Source organism: Gorilla gorilla, chromosome 21, assembly GCF_029281585.2.
Source record: "Gorilla gorilla gorilla isolate KB3781 chromosome 21, NHGRI_mGorGor1-v2.1_pri, whole genome shotgun sequence".
NCBI classification, from domain to species: domain Eukaryota; kingdom Metazoa; phylum Chordata; class Mammalia; order Primates; family Hominidae; genus Gorilla; species Gorilla gorilla.
This window is the reverse complement of record NC_073245.2, coordinates 76,382,984-76,406,130: the sequence shown is the minus strand read 5'-3', so window position 1 is coordinate 76,406,130 and position 23,147 is coordinate 76,382,984. Positions and strand designations below refer to the sequence as shown.

Here is a 23,147-nt window from a genome sequence, read left to right as displayed (position 1 = left end):
GGAGGAGGGGACACCCCACTGACCTTCATCCTCGACCTGTGCCGAGCCCATGATGGCAACAGGAACACCAACAACAGAGGCCAGGGCCCAGATGGCCACATTGACAGCCTGGGCTTTGCTGGACGTGCGGACGTCGAGGGCACGGATGGGGTGGCAGATGGCTACATAGCGATCCACACTCATGGCAGTCAGGGTGAAGGTGCTGGTGAACATGTTGTAGTAGTCAATGGCAATGACTGTCTTGCACAGCGCATTCCCAAACGGCCAGAAGCCCAGGAGGATGTCTGTGCCCTGGAAGGGCAGCGTCAGCAGGACCAGAGTGTCGGCCAGGGCCAGATTAAAGATGTAAATATTGGTGGCTGTCTTCATTTTGGTGTGCCTGCGGAGTAGAGGGAGAAGAAAGGCTTCACTTGGCCATGCTGGCTGGACCAGGCAGCAAAGGGCAAGGGGCTCCTCTTGGCCACCACAAGCTACGCTGGCCCTGAGTCCCTTAACATCAGAGTTCCCATGGGGGCTTGGTAAGTGACAGCTCCTGGACCCAGCCTGAGACTCATGAGTCAGTCTCAGGGGGTGGGGCCTGGGGTCAAACGTCTTAACCAGCTCCTCAAGTGACTCTGACACACACAGAAGGATTCCAAGCCTTAAACACGGGTCTACTTTAGAGGAGTCAGGGCATGTAGGGTACCAGAACACACCCCAGATTCTGCACAGGAGCAAAGGTTTAGAGCCCTAAGGGAAAGAGCCTGCTCCCCTTGCTTTTGAGTCCCCTCCATGACCCCTCACAGACTCAAATGCTGACCCTACAATTGCCAGAGGTTTCTGAGGGCTCCAGAATCTATAAGAACATATCAAAAGGCTTCCAAGTCCACACTGCTGCCTAGCAATGGAGACCGAAAATGGTGACGGGGGGACGGGAGGGATGCTAATAAGGTATGATTGTATTCAAGCACCTGAAATGGTGCTGGAAAGGGCTGGGAAAATTGTTGGTGATTAATAAATTTTTGTTAAATAAGTTAATGATTGTAATAGTTGGGGGGGATTATGGTGGTGATGGTGGTGGTGATGATGGCAGTGATCATGGTGGTGATGGTGATGACTGTGAGCATGATGGTAGTGGTGGTGATGATGATGGTGATGATGACGGTGGTGGTGGTGATAGCGGTGATGGTGATAATGGTGGTGATGGTGACAAATGTAATGATGGTGATGATAGTGATGGTGGTGGTGAGGATGGTGAATGTGATAATGATGGTGGTGGTGGTGATAGTGATGGTGGTAATAGTGATGATGAATGTGATGATGGTGGTGGTGATAGTGGTGATGGTGAAAACGGTGGTGATGGTGATGACTGTGATGATGATGGTAGTGGTGATAGTGGTGATGGTGATGATGGTAATGATTCTGATGATGAATGTGATGATGATGGTGGTGGTGGTGATAGTGAGGATGGTGATGATGGTGACGGTGATGACTGTGATGATGGTGGTGGTAATGATGGTGGTGGTGGTGATAGTGAGGATGGTGATGATGGTGGTGATGATAGTGATGATGATGGTGGTGAGGATGGTGAATGTGATGATGATGGTGGTGGTGGTGGTGATAGTGGTGATGATGATAATGGTGATGATGGTGATGATGGTGGTGATGTGATGATTGTGATGATGATGGTGGCGGCGATATTGGCAGTGGCAGCAGCACCCAAGATGACACTATTCTGTGTCAGTGTAGCTGCCGTGAGGAAATATGGGGCTCCATTCTGCCTCTTAGAGAGGGATTATGAATAAGCACAAAGAGGCCGCAATTACGAAGAGACAACAACAATGACAATGATTATGGCAAATACCTGTGCCAAGCTCTTCAGGGGGAATTTATGTCATTGAAGATTTGCAAAAATACTACTTTGATCCCCACTCTATAGAGGAAGAAACTGAGGCCCAGAGGATCTATGTTGTTTTTTTAAGGCCTTAGAGCTGGTAAAAAGCAGAGCAGGGCTCAGAACGGAGTGTCCTGACTCCCAAGATGGTCACCCCAGCCCACTGGCTGGAAACATGCTGCATGCGGCCTCTTGGGCCAGTATGGCCACGGCAGCTCCTGAGCATTGCTCTCTCTGGGGACTCTGGCCAGCAGAGACCTTCCCTGTCTGCTCTAATCCAGGAAGTGCCTCTGAGAGATTAAATGCCTCAATGCAGAGGAGAAACACAGTAGAGAAGCGATAATATCAGGAAAGGTGCTCAAGCCCAGGGACTTCCCCAGGCTGCCGCACTCCTCAGCCGTGACACGCCCGCCAGCCACGATGGGACATGCACATCACGAGGCAACCTCCCCAGGAGCCTCCCTTAGGAGTCAGCAGTGGGGAGGGACAGCTGTTCTTCCCACTGTCTCGTCTGACCACGCATCACCTGCACACACAAGTACACACACATACATACATATACACGTGGCTGCATGGTCCACCTTGCTCACTTTCCAGATGGGAAAAACAAGGCCCAGAGGGGAACAGCTTTTCTCAGGGACACTAAGAGGACAGGGCTAGGATGGTGGCAGCTTGAACACCCCCACTACCCTGTCCCGCCTCTACCTACATAACACCTCCGGTTGGGGCCCTTTGAGGTTGTAAGGAGGGAACACTTGCTTTAGATCCCTGGGCACTTTCTTCAGAATCACCTTTTTCCGGGTCCAGGCAAACATCCTGGACCAATAAGAAACTTCATTCCAGCTGTCAGTCATTTTCCTGCTAAAGCACCTCCCATAACCCCCCACTGCCTGAAGAACAGAGTTCCCCCAACCGGGCCTTCAAGATCCCACCTGCTGTCCCCAGCACCTTCAGTTCTCTCTCCTCTGGATAGATTTGGGGTCCATCATTTCCTCTGCCCAGAAAACCCTCCCTTTCTGCTTAAGTCATCTCCATCTTCTACCTGCCCAATCCACAATCCATGTGAAGGTTTCCTTGCCCACCCCCACGCTGCCCCCCATGCTGTGCCCATGCTGTCCCCAATGCTATCTCCCGGCTCCCCCCCGACTATCCACCCCACACCATCTCCCCCCACACCATCTCCCCCACACTATCCCCCCCACACCATCTCCCCGACACTATCCCCCCCACACCATCTCCCCGACACTATCCCCCCCACACCATCTCCCCCACACTATCCCCCCACTATTCCTCTGGCTACCCCCACTGTCCCCCCATGCTATCCCCCCACTATCCCCCACACTATCCCCCCACACCATCTCCCCCACACCATCTCCCCGACACTATCCCCCCCACACCATCTCCCCCACACTATCCCCCCCACACCATCTCCCCCACACTATCCCCCACACACCATCTCCCCCACATTATGTCCCTGGCTGCTCCCCGCTGTCCCCCACACTATCCCCACACTATCCCCCCCACACCATCTCCCCGACACTATCCCCCACACACCATCTCCCCCACATTATGTCCCTGGCTGCTCCCCGCTGTCCCCCACACTATCCCCACACTATCCCCCCCACACCATCTCCCCCACACTATCCCCCCCACACCATCTCCCCGACACTATCCCCCCCACACCATCTCCCCGACACTATCCCCCCCACACCATCTCCCCGACACTATCCCCCCCACACCATCTCCCCCACACTATCCCCCCCACACCATCTCCCCGACACTATCCCCCCCACACCATCTCCCCGACACTATCCCCCACACACCATCTCCCCCACATTATGTCCCTGGCTGCTCCCCGCTGTCCCCCACACTATCCCCACACTATCCCCCCCACACCATCTCCCCGACACTATCCCCCCCACACCATCTCCCCCACACTATCCCCCCCACACCATCTCCCCCACACTATCCCCCCCACACCATCTCCCCGACACTATCCCCCCCACACCATCTCCCCCACACTATCCCCCCCACACCATCTCCCCCACACTATCCCCCCCACACCATCTCCCCCACACTATCCCCCCCACACCATCTCCCCCACGCTATCCCCCCCACACCATCTCCCCGACACTATCCCCCCCACACCATCTCCCCGACACTATCCCCCCCACACCATCTCCCCCACACTATCCCCCCCACACCATCTCCCCGACACTATCCCCCCCACACCATCTCCCCCACACTATCCCCCCCACACCATCTCCCCGACACTATCCCCCCCACACCATCTCCCCCACACTATCCCCCCACTATTCCTCTGGCTACCCCCACTGTCCCCCCATGCTATCCCCCCACTATCCCCCACACTATCCCCCCACACCATCTCCCCCACACCATCTCCCCGACACTATCCCCCCCACACCATCTCCCCCACACTATCCCCCCCACACCATCTCCCCGACACTATCCCCCACACACCATCTCCCCCACATTATGTCCCTGGCTGCTCCCCGCTGTCCCCCACACTATCCCCACACTATCCCCCCCACACCATCTCCCCCACACTATCCCCCCCACACCATCTCCCCGACACTATCCCCCCCACACCATCTCCCCGACACTATCCCCCCCACACCATCTCCCCGACACTATCCCCCACACACCATCTCCCCCACATTATGTCCCTGGCTGCTCCCCGCTGTCCCCCACACTATCCCCACACTATCCCCCCCACACCATCTCCCCGACACTATCCCCCCCACACCATCTCCCCCACACTATCCCCCCCACACCATCTCCCCCACACTATCCCCCCCACACCATCTCCCCGACACTATCCCCCCCACACCATCTCCCCCACGCTATCCCCCCCACACCATCTCCCCGACACTATCCCCCCCACACCATCTCCCCCACGCTATCCCCCCCACACCATCTCCCCGACACTATCCCCCCCACACCATCTCCCCGACACTATCCCCCCCACACCATCTCCCCCACGCTATCCCCCCCACACCATCTCCCCCACACTATCCCCCCCACACCATCTCCCCGACACTATCCCCCCCACACCATCTCCCCCACGCTATCCCCCCCACACCATCTCCCCGACACTATCCCCCCCACACCATCTCCCCGACACTATCCCCCACACACCATCTCCCCCACATTATGTCCCTGGCTGCTCCCCGCTGTCCCCCACACTATCCCCACACTATCCCCCTGGTTGCTCCCCATTATCCCCCACACTGCCCCCCCACACTGCCCACACACACTGCCCCCCACACTGCCCACACACTGCCCCCCACACACTGCCCCCCACACTGCCCCCCACACTGCCCCCTCACACTGCCCCCCACACTGACCCACACACTGACCCCCACACTGACCCACACACTGACCCCCACACTGACCCACACACTGACCCCCACACTGACCACACACTGACCCACACACTGCCCCCCACACTGCCCCCCACACTGCCCCCTCACACTGCCCCCCACACTGCCCCCCACACTGACCCCCACACTGACCCACACACTGACCCCCACACTGACCCACACACTGACCCCACAATGCCCCCACACTGCCCCCACACACTGCCCACACACACTGCCCACACACTGACCCACACAATGCCCCCCACACTGCCCCCACACACTGCCCACACACTGCCCACACACTGCCCCCACACTGCCCCCACACACTGCCCCCACACACTGCCCACACACTGCCCCCACACACTGCCCCCCACACACTGCCCCCACACACTGCCCCCACACACTGCCCCCACACACTGCCCCCTCACACTGCCCACACACTGCCCACACACTGCCCCCACACACTGCCCCCCACACACTGCCCCCACACACTGCCCCCTCACACTGCCCACACACTGACCCACACACTGCCCCCTCACACTGCCCACACACTGCCCCCACACACTGCCCCCTCACACTGCCCCCACACTGCCCCCACACTGCCCACACACTGACCCCCACACAGTGCCCCCACAATGCCCCCCACACACTGCCCCCACACACTGCCCCCACACTGACCCCCACAATGCCCCCCACAATGCCCCCCACACTGACCCACACACTGACCCACACACTGCCCCCCACACACTGCCCACACACTGCCCCCACACTGCCCCCACACACTGCCCCCTCACACTGCCCACACACTGACCCACACAATGCCCCCCACACTGCCCCCACACACTGCCCACACACTGCCCCCACACACTGCCCCCCACACACTGCCCCCACACACTGCCCCCTCACACTGCCCCCCACACTGACCCCCACACACTGCCCCCACACACTGCCCCCACACTGCCCCCACACTGACCCCCACACTGCCCACACACTGCCCCCCACACACTGCCCCCTCACACTGCCCCCCACACTGACCCCCACAATGCCCCCCACACTGCCCCCACACACTGCCCCCTCACACTGCCCACACACTGCCCACACACTGCCCCCACACACTGCCCCCACACACTGCCCCCACACACTGCCCACACACTGACCCACACAATGCCCCCCACACTGCCCCCACACACTGCCCACACACTGCCCCCACACACTGCCCCCCACACACTGCCCCCACACACTGCCCCCACACTGCCCCCACACACTGCCCCCACACACTGCTCCCTCACACTGCCCACACACTGCCCCCACACTGCCCACACACTGACCCCCACACAGTGCACCCACACTGCCCCCACACACTGCCCCCACACTGACCCCCACACTGCCCCCACACACTGCCCCCACACTGCCCCCACACTGACCCCCACACAATGCCCCCCACACACTGCCCCCACACTGCCCCCACACTGACCCCCACACAATGCCCCCCACACACTGCCCCCACACTGCCCACACACTGCCCCCCACACTGCCCCCACACTGCCCCCACACTGACCCCCACACACTGCCCCCACACTGCCCCCACACACTGCCCCCACACACTGCCCCCACACTGCCCCCCACACACTGCCCACACACTGCCCCCACACACTGCCCCCACACTGCCCCCACACACTGCCCCCACACACTGCCCCCACACTGCCCCCACACACTGCCCCCACACTGCCCCCACACACTGCCCCCACACACTGCCCCCACACTGCCCCCACACTGACCCCCACACACTGCCCCCACACTGCCCCCACACACTGCCCCCACACACTGCCCCCACACTGCCCCCCACACACTGCCCACACACTGCCCCCACACACTGCCCCCACACTGCCCCCACACACTGCCCCCACACACTGCCCCCACACTGCCCCCACACACTGCCCCCACACTGCCCCCCACACACTGCCCACACACTGCCCCCACACACTGCCCCCACACTGCCCCCACACACTGCCCCCACACACTGCCCCCACACTGCCCCCACACACTGCCCACACACTGCCCCCACACTGCCCACACACTGCCCCCCACACACTGCCCACACACTGCCCCCACACACTGCCCCCACACACTGCCCCCACACTGCCCCCACACTGCCCCCACACACTGCCCCCACACTGCCCCCACACTGCCCCCACACTGACCCCCACACACTGCCCCCACACTGCCCCCACACACTGCCCCCACACTGACCCCCACACTGCCCCCACACTGACCCCCACACTGCCCCCACACACTGCCCCCACACTGACCCCCACACTGCCCCCACACTGACCCCCACACTGCCCCCACACACTGCCCCCACACACTGCCCCCACACTGCCCCCACACACTGCCCCCACACTGCCCCCACACTGACCCCCACACTGACCCCCACACTGACCCACACACTGACCCCCACACTGACCCCCACAATGCCCCCCACACTGACCCCCACACTGACCCACACACTGCCCCCACACTGCCCCCACACTGACCCCCACACTGCCCACACACTGCCCCCACACACTGCCCCCACACACTGCCCCCACACTGACCCCCACACTGACCCCCACACTGACCCCCACAATGCCCCCCACAATGCCCCCCACACTGACCCACACACTGACCCACACACTGACCCCCACACACTGCCCCCACACTGCCCCCACACTGACCCCCACACACTGCCCCCACACTGCCCCCACACTGACCCCCACACTGCCCCCTCAATCTCAACTATCAGCTGCTCTCTCAATGGCCCCCACAAGTTTTCCCATCTCTGAGCACCAAGAGATCATGGGCTCAGCCACAGACACCTGCCATGAGCAGGAGCCCTGGAGCCTGAGAGGGGTTTCAGAACGGTCCCAGCTCCAGCCCCTGCGCCTCCCTTCGCCCATCTAGGGAATGGGCTGAAAAAAGACTCTCCTGGGGCCGCTGTGGGATCTCATGAGGTCATTCAAGCAGACAGCTTGACACAGAGCCTGGTCCACAGCTCAAACCAGAGGTCAGGGTGGTGACGTCTCTGCCTGGGACAGAGCGGGGTGTGCCAGGGCCAGCCCCCTCCCCTCCCCTCCCCTCCCTGGGGAGCGGAGCACCCAGGGCCTCAGGATTGACCCTGCCCCCTGGACAGGGTCAAAAACATTGAATGGGGGAAGCAGGAAATCAACACCTGCTCAGGCCCATCCAGAACAGACCCCGTCTCAGTTTCCCCCTCTGCAGCTGTGTGGGACTCACCAGACAGGAACCTTGGGGCCCAGCCTACCTGAGGATGACGTACATGACAAGGCAGTTCCCCAGGAGCCCTCCGACACACACGGCCAGGTAGAGCCCCACGATGGTGACCTTGAGCCCGAGGGGCAGGAAGGCGCCGTGGCTGGCATTGAGCAGCAGATGCGGGGGCAGCAGACTGTGGTTGGGGCTCAGGAGGGACAGGTTGCCCTGAAGGTGGCTGCCATAGATAACCTCCCAGAACGGGGCGGGGAAGAGAGGCTCCATGCCACTGCCCTGCAAATCCACTCTGTACAGTACCTGGGACAGAGCGCAGAGACAAGTGGCTGCAGTGCCAGACGCACGCCCAGCCGGGGCCTCACAACCCAGCACGTGCAGCCCAGCAGGCACATGGGCCCCCACACTGGGCAGCCACAGACACTGAGGCACACGGGCACACACACCAGGACACACAGGCACACATGCACATGCAGGGACACATGGAGACACGAGGACACGTGTGCACAGACAGGGACTCACGGAACACAAAGACACACATGCACCCGCAAGGACACGGTCCCATTTGGTTTAGAGACTCACACACAGGGTGCCTGGAGGCAGCTACACCCCAGGACACGTGTCCACCCACCGGGACTGATGAACACACAGCCACTCGTGTCTTCACAGGCACAGGGATGCAGGGACACAAGTCACACACACAGACACACAGAAATGCCCAAACCTGCCCTCACGTACACGCAGGCACAAAAGAGACTGAGACACACCCAGAAACGCCTGGGACCCAGCTTCCTCCTGCCCCCTCCACCCGCCCTGCTTTGCTGCAGTCTGTCAGCAGGACCCCCACCCGACCTCCAGCGGCTCAGGCCCTTACCTCTGCAACCTCCTTGGGAGCTGGGACCACCGTGGAGACCCCCGCCCTCAGCCGGCCGGCAGTCGAGCACAGGTGCAGAGCAGGGTAGAAGAGGATCTTGTCAGCAGACGCCAGACCAGACGCAGCGCAGCAGCCGAGTGAGCCGGCAGCCCGAAGCTGGGGGGGAGGGGGAGGAGGCTGCAGCTCCAGAAGGGGAGGGGCTACGCAGGCTGGAGCAGGGGGGCGCTGCGGGAAGGTGGGTCACCGCACCCAGGGCTGCGCCGGCCCCACGCTGGACGGGGACAGACACACAGTCCAGGACACACAAACAGAGATGAAAAAGGAGGCTCAGACCCACAGACCCCAGACAGACACACACACACAGGCCAGGACACACGGACAGAGATGCCCACGGGTTCACAGACACAGGATTGGAGACACAGGACAGAGAGACACACACAAGGACACACAGACACAGGGACCACGACTCACATGGAGACACAGCCTTGGACAGACTGGCCCGGACCCCCCAGCTGGGCTCCCGGCACACCGAAATGCCCCCACCTGGCCAGCTCTCGACAGATCAAAGCTTCGTTGTAAACAAGCGGGTAAGATGCTTGGGTCCAGGACGCGGCACTGGCCCAGCACCTGCTGTGTGCTCCTGGGGCTCAGTCACCCCCACCATACCCGGCCACTGCTGAGAGCACGAAGCCTCAGAGGTGTGAGGCCACCTGTCACAGTGGCAGAGACGGGGTGAAACCCGGGTCTGTTCGTCACTTGGAGACACGCCCAGGGCACCTCTGCCACAGCTGGGCCCCAGATCAGTGCCTGAGCATCACTCCCGCAGACAGGCCCCTGGCACCCACACGGCTGAATGGCCCCTTCAGAGTTGCCTCCTCCTCAGCACGGGGGTCCCACGCCTGATCCACTGAGATGAAAGGTCACAGGTCAGGGCTGCGCGGGTGACCCCTGAGCTGAATCACCAGCTCCCCCCCGGTCATGGGGTTGTACTTCCTGCACGAGCTTTGCAGGAAAACCAGACCTCTCCCCACACAGCTCAGACCCTGCTCCGAGCACCTTCTCCAAGAGTGGGGACCTGGTTGCTAGGCAACTGGCAGCAGCGTTGCTAGGATACCTGGCAAATCAGGAGAGGATGGAACAGGCAGATGCCCCAGGACCCAGCATCCCTCGCTGTCCCCCAGGATTTCTCCCTGCATCTTCACGGCAACCAAGACTCAGGGACACGTGTGAAGGCACGGGGCACGTCAACAGAGACACTCAAGGGACACATGGGGACACACATTCCTGCAAACACACACACAGATGCCCAGACAGGCATACGGGTGAACACACAGAGACATGGATGGGTACACACTCAGAAATGCAGACACTCACAGGGATGCACAAACACACGGGCCACACACATGCAAGATGACGCCAACGTGCACGCAGGCACATGGGTAGACCTAGAGTGTGCATGGACACCTTTGGGAACAGGCAGACACAGACCAAGGCCCTCCGACACCCAGAGGACACACACATGCACAAACACGCTCTCCAGGCAAAGCTAGGGTGAGCCCCCTGACCTCAGGAGCTGAGAGGGGACAGGAATCCAGGCAGGCTCGGACTCCCGCAGCCCTCCGCCCCAGCTGGGCTCACCAAGGTCTGTGCAGGAGACCCTAGACCCTCCTACCTGAGCTTCCTGAGCCTACCTCCCAGCCTGGGACCCAGCCTGGGCACTGTAGGCACTGAGGGTGGGCAGAGCAGAGACCTCGTAAGGGAAGAAGGACAAAGGAGCCCAACCTGATGTCCCCGGCCCAGGAACCAGTGTCAGAGGCCAGGGCAGAGTGTGGGACACAGGCACCTCATCCCTGCTACTGCAGACACCTCTCCCTTCGCATGTCTGCCTTCCACCTGGGTCACCCCACAACTTCCTCCCTACAGGCAGAGACAGGGAGGATGAGGGGTTGGGATGGGGAGGAGGAGGAAAGGGAAAGGAGTGGGGAGGAAGTATGGAGAGATCAAGAGAGAGGATGGGTAAGGAAGGATGGGAGAAGGGGGAGGAAAACACGCTGGGGATAGGAGGACAGGAAGAAAGGAGGGGGGACGAGGTCAGACCTAGCTCCCTGACCCCCACCTCTTTTGAGCCCAAGCCTTCTCACCCAGCAATAGCAACCAGCCACCTGCACCCCCACCAAGGCAGCTCCCAGCTCTGCCTTGCCTGACCTTTCAGGAGTCAATAGAGACCTCAGCTCCCTTCGTGGGAGCCGTTCAGGGACCAGCAGAGGGCCGTGGCCTCCCCAGTCCAGGTGTTCACAATCTTATAATGTGTTCCCTTGAACTTCTTGTGTGTTCTGTGTCATTCTGCCCTGACATGTTCATAACCATAGAACCCAGGACAGCTTCTCCCTCCCTTGTGCCTGCTACAAACCCCCAGCACAGACCCTGGCACGCTGAACAGCCTAGGCCCCCTGCACAGACCCTGGCATGCTGAACAGCCTAGGCCCCCTGCACAGAACCTGCCCCCCACCCACATAGACCCCTAGCCCCCGGTACAGACCTTGCCCCCTGCATTGACCCTGTGCACTTGCCTGCACACAACCTGTCCCCCTGCAAAGATCCTGCCCCCTTGCAAAGACCCTGGCCACTCTGCACAGACCCTGGCCACTCTGCACAGACCCTGGCCACTCTGCACAGATCCTGGCCTCCCTGCACAGATCCTGGCCACTCTGCAAAGACCCTGGCCACTCTGCACAGATCCTGGCCTCCCTGCACAGATCCTGGCCACTCTGCACAGATCCTGGCCTCCCTGCACAGATCCTGGCCACTCTGCACAGATCCTGGCCACTCTGCACAGATCCTGGCCACTCTGCACAGATCCTGGCCTCCCTGCACAGATCCTGGCCACTCTGCACAGATCCTGGCCACTCTGCACAGATTCTGGCCACTCTGCACAGATCCTGGCCTCCCTGCACAGATCCTACCCCTTGCACAGATCCTGGCCTCCCTGCACAGATCCTACCCCTTGCACAGATCCTGGCCTCCCTGCACAGATCCTACCCCTTGCACAGATCCTGGCCTCCCTGCACAGATCCTACCCCTTGCACAGATCCTGGCCTCCCTGCACAGATCCTACCCCTTGCACAGATCCTGGCTTCCCTGCACAGATCCTGTCCCCCTGCACAGATCCTGGCCACTCTGCACAGACCCTGGCCACTCTGCACAGACCCTGGCCACTCGGCACAGACCCTGGCCACTCGGCACAGACCCTGGCCTCCCTGCACAGACCCTGGCCACTCTGCACAGATCCTGGCCACTCTGCACAGATCCTGCCCTCCCTGCACAGATCCTGGCCACTCGGCACAGATCCTGGCCACTCTGCACAGATCCTGGCCACTCTGCACAGATCCTGGCCACTCGGCACAGACCCTGGCCTCCCTGCACAGACCCTGGCCACTCTGCACAGATCCTGGCCACTCTGCACAGATCCTGCCCTCCCTGCACAGACCCTGGCCACTCTGCACAGATCCTGGCCACTCTGCACAGATCCTGGCCACTCTGCACAGATCCTGCCCTCCCTGCACAGATCCTGGCCACTCGGCACAGATCCTGGCCACTCTGCACAGACTCTGGCCTCCCTGCACAGACCCTGGCCACTCTGCACAGATCCTGGCCACTCTGCACAGACCCTGGCCTCCCTGCACAGATCCTGGCCACTCTGCACAGATCCTGCCCTCCCTGCACAGATCCTGGCCACTCGGCACAGATCCTGGCCACTCTGCACAGATCCTGCCCTCCCTGCACAGATCCTGGCCACTCGGCACAGATCCTGGCCACTCTGCACAGACTCTGGCCTCCCTGCACAGACCCTGGCCACTCTGCACAGATCCTGGCCACTCGGCACAGATCCTGGCCACTCTGCACAGACTCTGGCCTCCCTGCACAGACCCTGGCCTCCCTGCACAAATCCTGGCCACTCTGCACAGACCCTGGCCACTCTGCACAGATTCTGGCCACTCTGCACAGATCCTGGCCTCCCTGCACAGATCCTACCCCTTGCACAGATCCTGGCCTCCCTGCACAGATCCTACCCCTTGCACAGATCCTGGCCTCCCTGCACAGATCCTACCCCTTGCACAGATCCTGGCTTCCCTGCACAGATCCTGTCCCCCTGCACAGATCCTGCCCACTCTGCACAGACCCTGGCCACTCTGCACAGACCCTGGCCTCCCTGCACAGATCCTGGCCTCCCTGAACAGACCCTGGCCACTCGGCACAGACCCTGGCCACTCGGCACAGACCCTGGCCTCCCTGCACAGACCCTGGCCACTCTGCACAGATCCTGGCCACTCTGCACAGATCCTGCCCTCCCTGCACAGATCCCGGCCACTCGGCACAGATCCTGGCCACTCTGCACAGATCCTGGCCACTCTGCACAGATCCTGGCCACTCTGCACAGATCCTGCCCTCCCTGCACAGATCCTGGCCACTCGGCACAGATCCTGGCCACTCTGCACAGACCCTGGCCACTCTGCACAGATCCTGGCCACTCTGCACAGATCCTGGCCACTCTGCACAGATCCTGCCCTCCCTGCACAGATCCTGGCCACTCGGCACAGATCCTGGCCACTCTGCACAGACTCTGGCCTCCCTGCACAGACCCTGGCCACTCTGCACAGATCCTGGCCACTCTGCACAGACCCTGGCCTCCCTGCACAGATCCTGGCCACTCTGCACAGATCCTGCCCTCCCTGCACAGATCCTGGCCACTCTGCACAGATCCTACCCCTTGCACAGATCCTGGCCACTCTGCACAGATCCTGGCCACTCTGCACAGATCCTACCCCTTGCACAGATCCTGGCCACTCTGCACAGATCCTGGCCTCCCTGTACAGATCCTACCCCTTGCACAGATCCTGGCCACTCTGCACAGATCCTGGCCTCCCTGCACAGATCCTACCCCTTGCACAGATCCTGGCCTCCCTGCACAGATCCTGGCCACTCTGCACAGACCCTGGCCACTCGGCACAGATCCTGGCCACTCGGCACAGATCCTGGCCACTCGGCACAGATCCTGGCCTCCCTGCACAGACCCTGGCCTCCCTGCACAGATCCTGGCCACTCTGCACAGATCCTGGCCTCCCTGCACAGATCCTGGCCACTCTGCACAGATCCTGGCCACTCTGCACAGATCCTGGCCACTCTGCACAGATCCTGGCCTCCCTGCACAGATCCTGGCCACTCTGCACAGATCCTGGCCACTCTGCACAGATTCTGGCCACTCTGCACAGATCCTGGCCTCCCTGCACAGATCCTACCCCTTGCACAGATCCTGGCCTCCCTGCACAGATCCTACCCCTTGCACAGATCCTGGCCTCCCTGCACAGATCCTACCCCTTGCACAGATCCTGACCACACCTGCAAAGATCTAGTGCCCCCAAAACCTGGCACAGACCGTGCCCCCACCCCACATAGATGCTATCCCCGTGCGTAGATCTTGGTCCCTCTGTACAGATCCTGCCCTCCCTGGACAGGTCCTGTCCCCCGACTCCCTTGAACAGACACTGACTCCCAATGTAGATCCTACCCACTGCACAGATCCTGGCCCCACTGCAAAGATCCTGCACGCTGCACAGATCCTGTTACCCCCTAAAAGTCCTCCCCGCAGAGACTCCTGCCCCCATGCAGAGATCCTGGCCTCAATGCACAGATCCTGGCCCATGTGCAGATCCTGGCCCCTTGCATGGATCCTGTCCCACCCCAGCCAGCTCCAGTCCTACCTCCTCCAAGAAGCCTACCCCAGGACCCCCAGCCCTGGGAACCTTCCTAACTTGGCCATGATTCAGTAATACGGCTGCCAGGCTAGGCCTGTGAGCTCTGGTCTCAGCAGATATCCTCTGAGAGTGTCGTCAATGGACCCAGCAGAGCCCCGCAGGAGGCAGGCACCTGGCCCCTCACAGGCGCAGTCTTAGAGTGAAGGACAGGCCTGGTCACCTGGCTAGGGGATTGGCCAGGTGTGACACTGACAGTGCTCCCTGGGGTTGGCAGGGGCCCAGCCCTGGACCCAGAAACGCTCCCACGGAGGAGAACTGGTGGTGCAGATGAAATGGCCCAGGTATCTCTAGACCCCTAATAGAGTCCTGCCCTCCCCCAACCTGCCAAGGGTGGGGTGGTCCCTCCAGAAGGGGGAAGGTAGAATCAGGGTCCTATATAGAACATATATGTTACACAAGAGATAGCAAGAGACACATGTTATATGAGAGAGCAAGACAACCTCAAACACGCATGTTCTGGGCAGGCAAAACAATATGCGAGGATACTAGGGATAGCCCAAGACATGAACGATGACACGCGAATGACAGCACAGAGCTTGTGTGCAAGGATACTAGGGATATCCCAAGACATGAACGATGACACGCGAATGACAGCACAGAGCTTGTGTGCGAGGACACTAGGGATACCCCCAAGACATGAACGATGACACGCGAATGACAGCACAGAGCTTGTGTGCGAGGACACTAGGGATACCCCCAAGACATGAACGATGACATGCGAATGACAGCACAGAGCTTGTGTGCGAGGACACTAGGGATAGCCCAAGACATGAACGATGACATGCGAATGACAGCACAGAGCTTGTGTGCGAGGATACTAGGGATACCCCCAAGACATGAACGATGATACGCGAATGACAGCACAGAGCTTGTGTCCACAGATTACAGTTAAAGCCTGACACAGGCTGCTCTTGGAGCTCCTGGGTATTTGGGCAGGCCTGGGTTCCGGGGTGAGATTCACACCCACTCACCAGGCAAATACACACACCTCACTCTCATCCAGTGACTCAGAATCAGCAAACGCCAGACGGCAGCTGGAACACTGTCCTTTGTCGTCCCCACTCCCACCCCCAGGGCAGGCACAGTCTACCCTCCTCCTTCCACAGGCTCACCACCCTGGGCTGGCCAAGAACAGGAATCAAGGCAGAGGGTCTGGCAGCCCCTCACAGAGCAGCCATCCCCCGGGGAAGCCAGTCACCAGGCCGTACATTTGTGCTATTAAAAAAGTGAAAGAATTTTTAATAATTCTGAGTTTCATCAAAATAAATTACTTTGTCCTTGCGATTTTAACTTTACAAAATTTACATACAATGACAAAAAAATTGAGTTGTAGCTTCTCAATATCATGTTAAATTTTGTAGTCATTAATAAAGCTTACTAATTTGACTTGAAGTTTCATTGTCAGGCCTTGGCAGCAATAAACATGCTTTTAGATCTCAGCATTTCCTTTAGCCCTTGAAAAACACGTGAATCCTGGGGACAGAAACAGATGGGAGGTGTCGGCCTGCTGGGTCCCTCACAGTTGCTGGACCCCAAACACACAGAGAACACCTCCCTTCTTGCAGAACTGCAAATGTGTGGAGAAACAGTAGGGGTGAGGAATGTGAGCCAGGTAGGCCCTGGGAGTACCTGCTGCAAATTATGGACTAGGGGGTGTCAAGATTTTCCAGTCCTATAAAAAGAGGTTACAAGCCCCTTCTTGCAGAACAGAAGAATATTCCCCTACTCCCTGCATGACTCCCCCACAAACGCCAAGAGCCAGAAAGCACCCCACCCATGTGTCCCCCTGGCCTGGACCCAGGGAAGCTGAGAGGATGGCCCAGGTCCCTGTCTCAAAGGACTCACCCCTATGGGAGCACAAAGGCTGCCCAGAGAAAGCGGCTGCTGGGTGAGCATCCCTAAGCAGTCACTGCTGCTTCTGGAGACCAGGGACCTTCCTCAAGCCAAGCTGGTGCTGCAGCCCAGGCAGGACCCCAAAGGCACCTGCAGGAGGGGAGGGAACAGCACCAGGAAGGGCCTTCCTGGGGAGCAGCAAAAGCTTGAGGGCTGGAAGGATGGGCCTAGCCGTGGGATGGGGTGCCGGCTCTGGGACATAGGGCTGAATGTCAAAATTTACCCTCTTACTGAGAGGCCAGGGCAGTCTCCCAAAAACAATGGGAACACCCAACAGCCTCCTGCCAAAAGGCCAGAAGCTCAGCTAAGACCCTGCTCCTCAGCTGGGACAGCCCTACTCCCAAACTCACAGGTTCCAAACTCCCAGCAAGGTGTCCCAGCGGCAGGTCTGTGAATATAGAGTACAGACATCTCGTGGAAGTAATAGATACATAACAGATTGGACTTTTGGAACTAATTTTTGCCTAATTTAAACTGTGGAATAAGCATGTGAATTAGGAAATTCTAGAACCCACTTATGAGTGCCTGAAGAAATTATAAAATGATTAAGTAGTTAATTGAGAATTAGTTACAAAACAAAGGAATGCACAAATAGATTTCCAAAATCTAGTATCTAGGACCCAAGATCCCAAGACACAGTGTTCAGCAAAACCCAGCTCTAGTCCTGGGGACACCAGGACCCCTGAGACCCCAAACTTGCCCTAGAAGAGGTGAGGGGTCCTGAGTTCTGCCCCATTATCCCTTTCTGTGAACACCAGTGGCTGGGGCCAGGGTCCCCTGGCCATCAGAAGGGAATGGGCCTGAACCACAAAGGTCTCCTCATAGCCGAGGGCCCCACCCACAAAACTAACCCCAAAGACCCCTCAAGCCAGGAACCTGGGCCCACAACCCCTAAGATGGCGCGTCTGCGGCGCGTCTGCGGCCGCCTGGAAAGGACGCTCACCCAAGCTGGAGAAGCCAGCTCTATGCCTCTATGCCCCAATGACCCCGATGAGGGGCGCATCCACGCCCAGACTCTAACCCAGGGCCCTCCGGAGGGGACCCTGCCACCCCGCCACGACCCGCCCCACCTGGTCGAGGGAGGGGCAGGACTCCCGGTTGCTGGGCAACCGCGTCAACAAGCCCAAAGAGTCTGGGCTAGGGCGGAGGTTCTTCCGACCAGAGAAGGCAGCAAGTAGGGGGTGTAGGGACCAAGAGGTGGGGGCTGGGCCTCGGCTGCAGGAGCTAAGGAGGGGCGGGGGCGTTAGCCGCCGCTGGGGCTGGCCGTGGCTCTGCCTCTGGCACAGCGAGCCCAGCCCTGGCTGGACAAGGTGGCAGCTGTAGGCTGGGGCCGGGAAGGGAGGAGCCAGCTGGGCTTTTGGACCCTCCCTCCTCTGTCACCTGCCCTCTAGGCTCTGCTCCCCACAACCATCTAGGCCTCGAAGGGCAAGAGCCAGCTGTCTGGTGGGAAACCCTGACTGTCGGGGACCGCAGACATAGGGGCACAACGAAGGTCCCCCAGGCGTCACCTAGAGCTCTCCATGTGGCGGGGCCTGAGATCAACTCAGGGGGGGTCTCAGCATTTTCTCAATTCAAACAGAACAGTCCATAGGGTAGGAAAGATATTTCCTACAACTGAGTTGATCAGAAAGTCCTAGTTGACTGCAGGACTGAGCAGGATCAGCCGATGGCAGAGCTGCTGGGGACGTGCGCTCGGGAGAGGGAGAGCGCCTGGGCAAAGCTCAGAGGCTGGGGGTGCGGAACTCAAAACCGACTGCGGAGAGCCCAGCGAGCGGGAGCTGGGGCGCACGTTGGGGCCCTGCCGAGGGGCGGGCAGGGCCCGGTGCCAGCCCCGGCACCGACGGGACGCCCTCCTCCCTCCACAGGGCGGGAGGATGCCGCCGCCAGCGAAGGAGGGCGGGCGCAAGGGCCCGCGGGAGCGAAGCGGGAAGAGCGCGCCAGGCACGGCGCAGGGTGAGGAGCGTGCCAAGGGGGCGCCCGCGACAGAGCCCCCCAGTCCGGGCTGGGCCCTGACGCCGCAGGGACTGGCGGCCATGCTCCCTGCGCAGCGTCACCGCCATCTGCTCTTCGGCGACCTGCTGGAGGACGTGGGCGCGGCGGCCTCCACCTTCCCGTGCGGGTCGGTGGAACCGGGGTACCGCATGCCCGACCCGCGCCCATGGACGCAGTCGCTCGAGCTGCCCGCCGAGCGCCAGAACCGGCTCCTCGGCGTCCTCAAGGCAGCGGAGGCCTGCGGGCGAGTCCGCGCCCTGCGGCTGCGCTACACCCGCATGCGGGTGAGGCGAGGGGGTCGGAGGGCAGAGGGGGCGCACCGGGAGCGTTGAGCGGAGCCGGCCGGGGCGGGGCGGGGCGGGGCGCGGCGCGCGCTCAGCTACCCGGGCCCCGCAGGCCGAGGAGATCGCGCTGCTCATCCAGCGGCAGAAGTCCGCGCGCGCCGCCATCCGGCTGGAGCTGTTCCTGCAGCCGCAGCTGAAGCCCACGCGGATCCCGGACCCCCTGGACCGCCAAGAGGTGCAGACAAGCCCCGGTAGGGGCGGGGAAAGGGGAGGGGCCCTGCCCGCCTCCGCACACGCCAGACCCCAGCCTCTCTCCCCGGCAGCGGAGGCGCGTGGAGACCATCCTGGAGGAGAACGTGGATGGCACCATCTTCCCGCGGTGACGGCGACTGAGAGTGTGCGACGCGCCCCAGCCTCCCACATAAAGTTATAATTCTCCAAAGGCTCGCTGGTCTTTTTGCTGCCACTCCCCAGGACCCCGAGGGAAGCGGGGAGTATGGACGCTGCCTCTCCCATGCACCTCACAGACATCAGGGTACAGAGAGTGGGGCCTCTCCCAAAAAAGTGGGGAGACGCAAGTGGGTGGGTGTGAAAGTAACAGGTCAGGGACACGCCTACCCCTAATCCCGATCTGCCCCCCACTGGCAACCTGGCGTTCTGTGGGTCTATGGGAGGCCCCCAGTCTTGGGGAGGACGGAGAGCCTGTTTCAGCAAAAGTCACACCCCCAGATGTAAGGGTAGCCTCAGGCTGCAGTGGTCTCCAGTGCGAGTCATCCCACCAGGGGGCCAGGTAGAGGGCAGTGCTGTGGGCAGCGGAAGTGACCTAAGCTGGCCTTTGAAGAAGCAGCAGCTGTGCCCAAGAGGACCAAGAGACTGGGCAAGGGGAACCCCTGCTGCCCCCAGACAAAAATCCCACCCTCTGGCCTTCCTTTCCATCCTGAATAGCCTCCTGTGACCCCTTTAATGCCCCATGCCACACCCACCCCCCCCCCCCACACACACACACCCCACACACACTCACGCATGGAGTACGAAAGGAAGCCACCCATGTCCCATTCTGACAAACAGGCCCACAACCTACAAAATCCCTGGACTCTGAAAAGCCCTGAGGTTTCTGGGCAGACCTCACTTTTCTCCCCGACGTGAGCTCTTTGCAGAAGCTGGGGCTTCCCTAGGCCCCCGCTTCCTTTTCCTCCCTCCCAGTCCCCTGCCCAGCAGGCTGCACAGAAGCGGGACCACAGGAACTCAGACAAACCGCTCCTCCTGCTAGGGCGCTCCAGCTGACTGAAAGGAGGGGCAGAGGTCAGAACTGGGGTCCAGAAGGGATCCTGCTCAGTGGCAGCCAGTGTTTCTCCCCAGCCCCGGCCAGGGGGTGGAGCCCTGCGCACTCGCCCCTCAGCCAGCCCTTCTCCCTGTGCACCGAGCACTTTACTCTTTCTGGGCTGTTGCTGCCCTTGGCCTTGACCCAAGCCCAGACTGTATACAGAGCTCAGAAGTCAGCTGACAAGGAGGGGACAGAGAGATGGCAGGAGGGGTTTCAGGAAGGGAAGGGTAGAGAGGAAGGAGGCCAGGGAGAAGGGGCTTGAGCAGGGGCAGACAGACAGGGAAGGGAGGCAGTCTGTCCAGGAGTGGCAGCCACTCACACCCTGATGTGCTTGTGACATGTGATGACAGCCAGCCCTGGTGTCGTCTGGCCAAACTCCCTGCAGCCTGGACCCCAGGATTCTGTGTCTTGGGGATTGACTGAGTGCCTAGAATGAGTTCATCTACTGGGAGAATCACATATTATTTCACCATTTCTCTGAGACTCCATTTCTTTATCTTTAAAATAAGGGTCTTGGTGCAGTACCCCACAGCAGCAAGTGCTCCGAAGGGGATGGGTCACTCTGCATCAGACAGGCAAGAGGGAAGAGGGGCAGAGACAGGCACAGCAGGCCCAGCACCCAGAAGGCCAGCCAGACAGTGACCTCAGTGACTGCACCAGGGTCAGGCCGGCACTCGGGCCCTTTGATCCCCATGAAAAGGCGCAGGGGGAGCTGGATGTGCAAAGGAGGCTGGGGAATGGGGCCTGGAGGGACGCCTGCCTGTAGAAAGCTCTACGGGAAGGAAGGCATGTGGTCCAAAGCCCAATATATTGAGGGCTGTGAGGGCGCAGAGGGTCCTGGGTTCAAATCCCAGCTCCACCATCAACTGCCCAGCTCACCTGGCCCCACCCATGGACTTCAGGATGCTGTGTGCCGAGAGGCAGAAGCCAGGGCAGTGGAGAGCAGGCCCAAGGGGCCAGAGGAGACGGGGGAATGACTGGGGGGTTGTAGAGTGACCCGAGGGGGCAGGGAGGGCACTGACCTTCACCCCCTGCCAGCTGCCCACAGCTGCATTTTCCCACAGCAGAGACAACAGGCCGGCTCAGCGGGGTCAGCCTGGTTGTGTGTGGCCTGGGCCAGGTGCTGGCCCATTTTCGTTGAGCTTCCCTGACCTCACCTGTGCCCACCGCTCAGGAGTGTTATGTGGGCTGAATAAGTAGCAGCCTGCCTCTTGCCCCTGTGGGCTTCCTGGCCCCTGCCTTTCCTTGCCTGGCCTGACAACATGGCAGTCACAGGGTTCTGGGTACAGCTTCGAGAGGCAGCCTGTCCTCCAGGGCCCTCTGACCTCTGACCTCCCCCTTCGGGCCCTTGCCCCCCCTCAGCAGCGCAATACCCTCCCCTCCTCAGCCCTCCCCCCTCTCACCCAGGCCTTCCCTGCCTGCTCCCCACAACTCACTCTGCGCCCCCCAGCATCAGATCCAGGCTGATCTATGTTGCTGGCTTCTGGTCCTACTGCCTGGCCCACAGGGGCACCCAGATACTGATACTTGTCCGTTGAATGAGGAATACAAGTAGAATCTCCAGCTGCCTTTGCACCCCTCAGAGTTCTGTGAAGGTGTAAGGTGTGCACCTGACCTGTGCAATTGGAAAGCATTTTATGAACAGGACCCCGACACTGGGAACTATCCGGGTCGAGTGCTTGTGCTGGGGAGGACAGGAGCCGCACACAGCCGGGCCCGGGGAGGGGAGGGGGGCACAGATGCTCTGCAGACGCTTCCAGAGCAGGGTCAGGGCCACCCTGACACTGGGCCAAAGCATGCCGCGATGAGAAGCCTAACCCACGTCTGTACCGAGTCATAAAGGATGAGAAGAGTCGGCCAAAGGGACAGGGCGTTCGTGGCAAAGGGGACAGTGTGGCCTTAAGCTTTAGGACATCTTGGGACACATCGGTCAGCAGGGACTCTGCCAGGCCCCACAGGAGACATTCGGCATGACTCCGGATGCAAGAAACTCCGGATGCAAGAACCCGCACCCCCAGTTCTCCCCAGCCCCGCAGCACAGGAATCTCCCCCTTCCTTGGGAACCCCCCACAGCACAGACAGGCGGCTCTTAACCCAGTTTTACAGACGAGGCTCACGGAGGCGAGGGGTGGGCCGGGCTGGCGTACCCGCCGATCGGTCCTTTCCAGCAGCCTCCTCTTTCCCAAGCTGGGCAAGCAGCATATGGGGCCCAGCTCTCGTGCCTCCACTGTCGTGGAAGTCCCACACGGATGGCAAAGCAGGAATGGCCCCGCTGAGCAGAGTCGGGGGCCACGGCCACACCCCCATCTACTACCGTGCAGCTCCGTCCGCCCGGGAGCCAGGGCTCCACTATGAGCACCTCAACTCTCCGGGCCACCCCCAGGCGACCTGTGGGGGCCGACGCGCGGGCGGAGCGGGTGGGGTGCGGAGCCGGCCGAGCGCGGGGC

General features: G+C 60.7%; 2 protein-coding genes across 6 annotated transcripts in view; one reads left to right on the top strand and one right to left on the bottom strand.

Moving 5' to 3' along the window:
• Nucleotides 1–23,147, bottom strand: part of OPRL1 (opioid related nociceptin receptor 1) — a 25,611-nt gene extending 2,464 nt beyond the window's left edge. The window contains exons 1-4 of one of the 3 annotated variants that reach the window (XM_055372763.2): nt 22,848–23,147; nt 9,395–9,550; nt 8,558–8,823; nt 24–379 (exon numbers count right to left, since the gene is read on the bottom strand). In XM_055372763.2, coding sequence (XP_055228738.1) covers nt 24–379; nt 8,558–8,790 — 589 coding nt within the window. In that variant the 5' untranslated portion in view covers nt 8,791–8,823; nt 9,395–9,550; nt 22,848–23,147. Of the gene's footprint in view, nt 1–23; nt 380–8,557; nt 8,824–9,394; nt 10,567–22,847 lie in introns of those variants that run through there. The other 2 variants (XM_055372764.2, XM_063702470.1) reach the window with 2 other exon arrangements.
• Nucleotides 18,231–19,818, top strand: LKAAEAR1 (LKAAEAR motif containing 1). 3 transcript variants are annotated; one of them, XM_063702477.1, is made up of 4 exons: nt 18,237–18,297; nt 18,966–19,376; nt 19,489–19,611; nt 19,700–19,818. In XM_063702477.1, exons 2-4 carry the CDS (start codon nt 18,975–18,977, stop codon nt 19,757–19,759), a joined length of 585 nt encoding a protein of 194 aa, XP_063558547.1. In that variant the 5' UTR covers nt 18,237–18,297; nt 18,966–18,974; the 3' UTR covers nt 19,760–19,818. The 3 variants fall into 3 exon arrangements, with proteins under 3 accessions (XP_018872403.3, XP_063558547.1, XP_018872402.3); XM_019016858.3 differs by having other exon boundaries at nt 18,231–18,274; nt 19,489–19,818; XM_019016857.3 differs by having other exon boundaries at nt 19,489–19,818.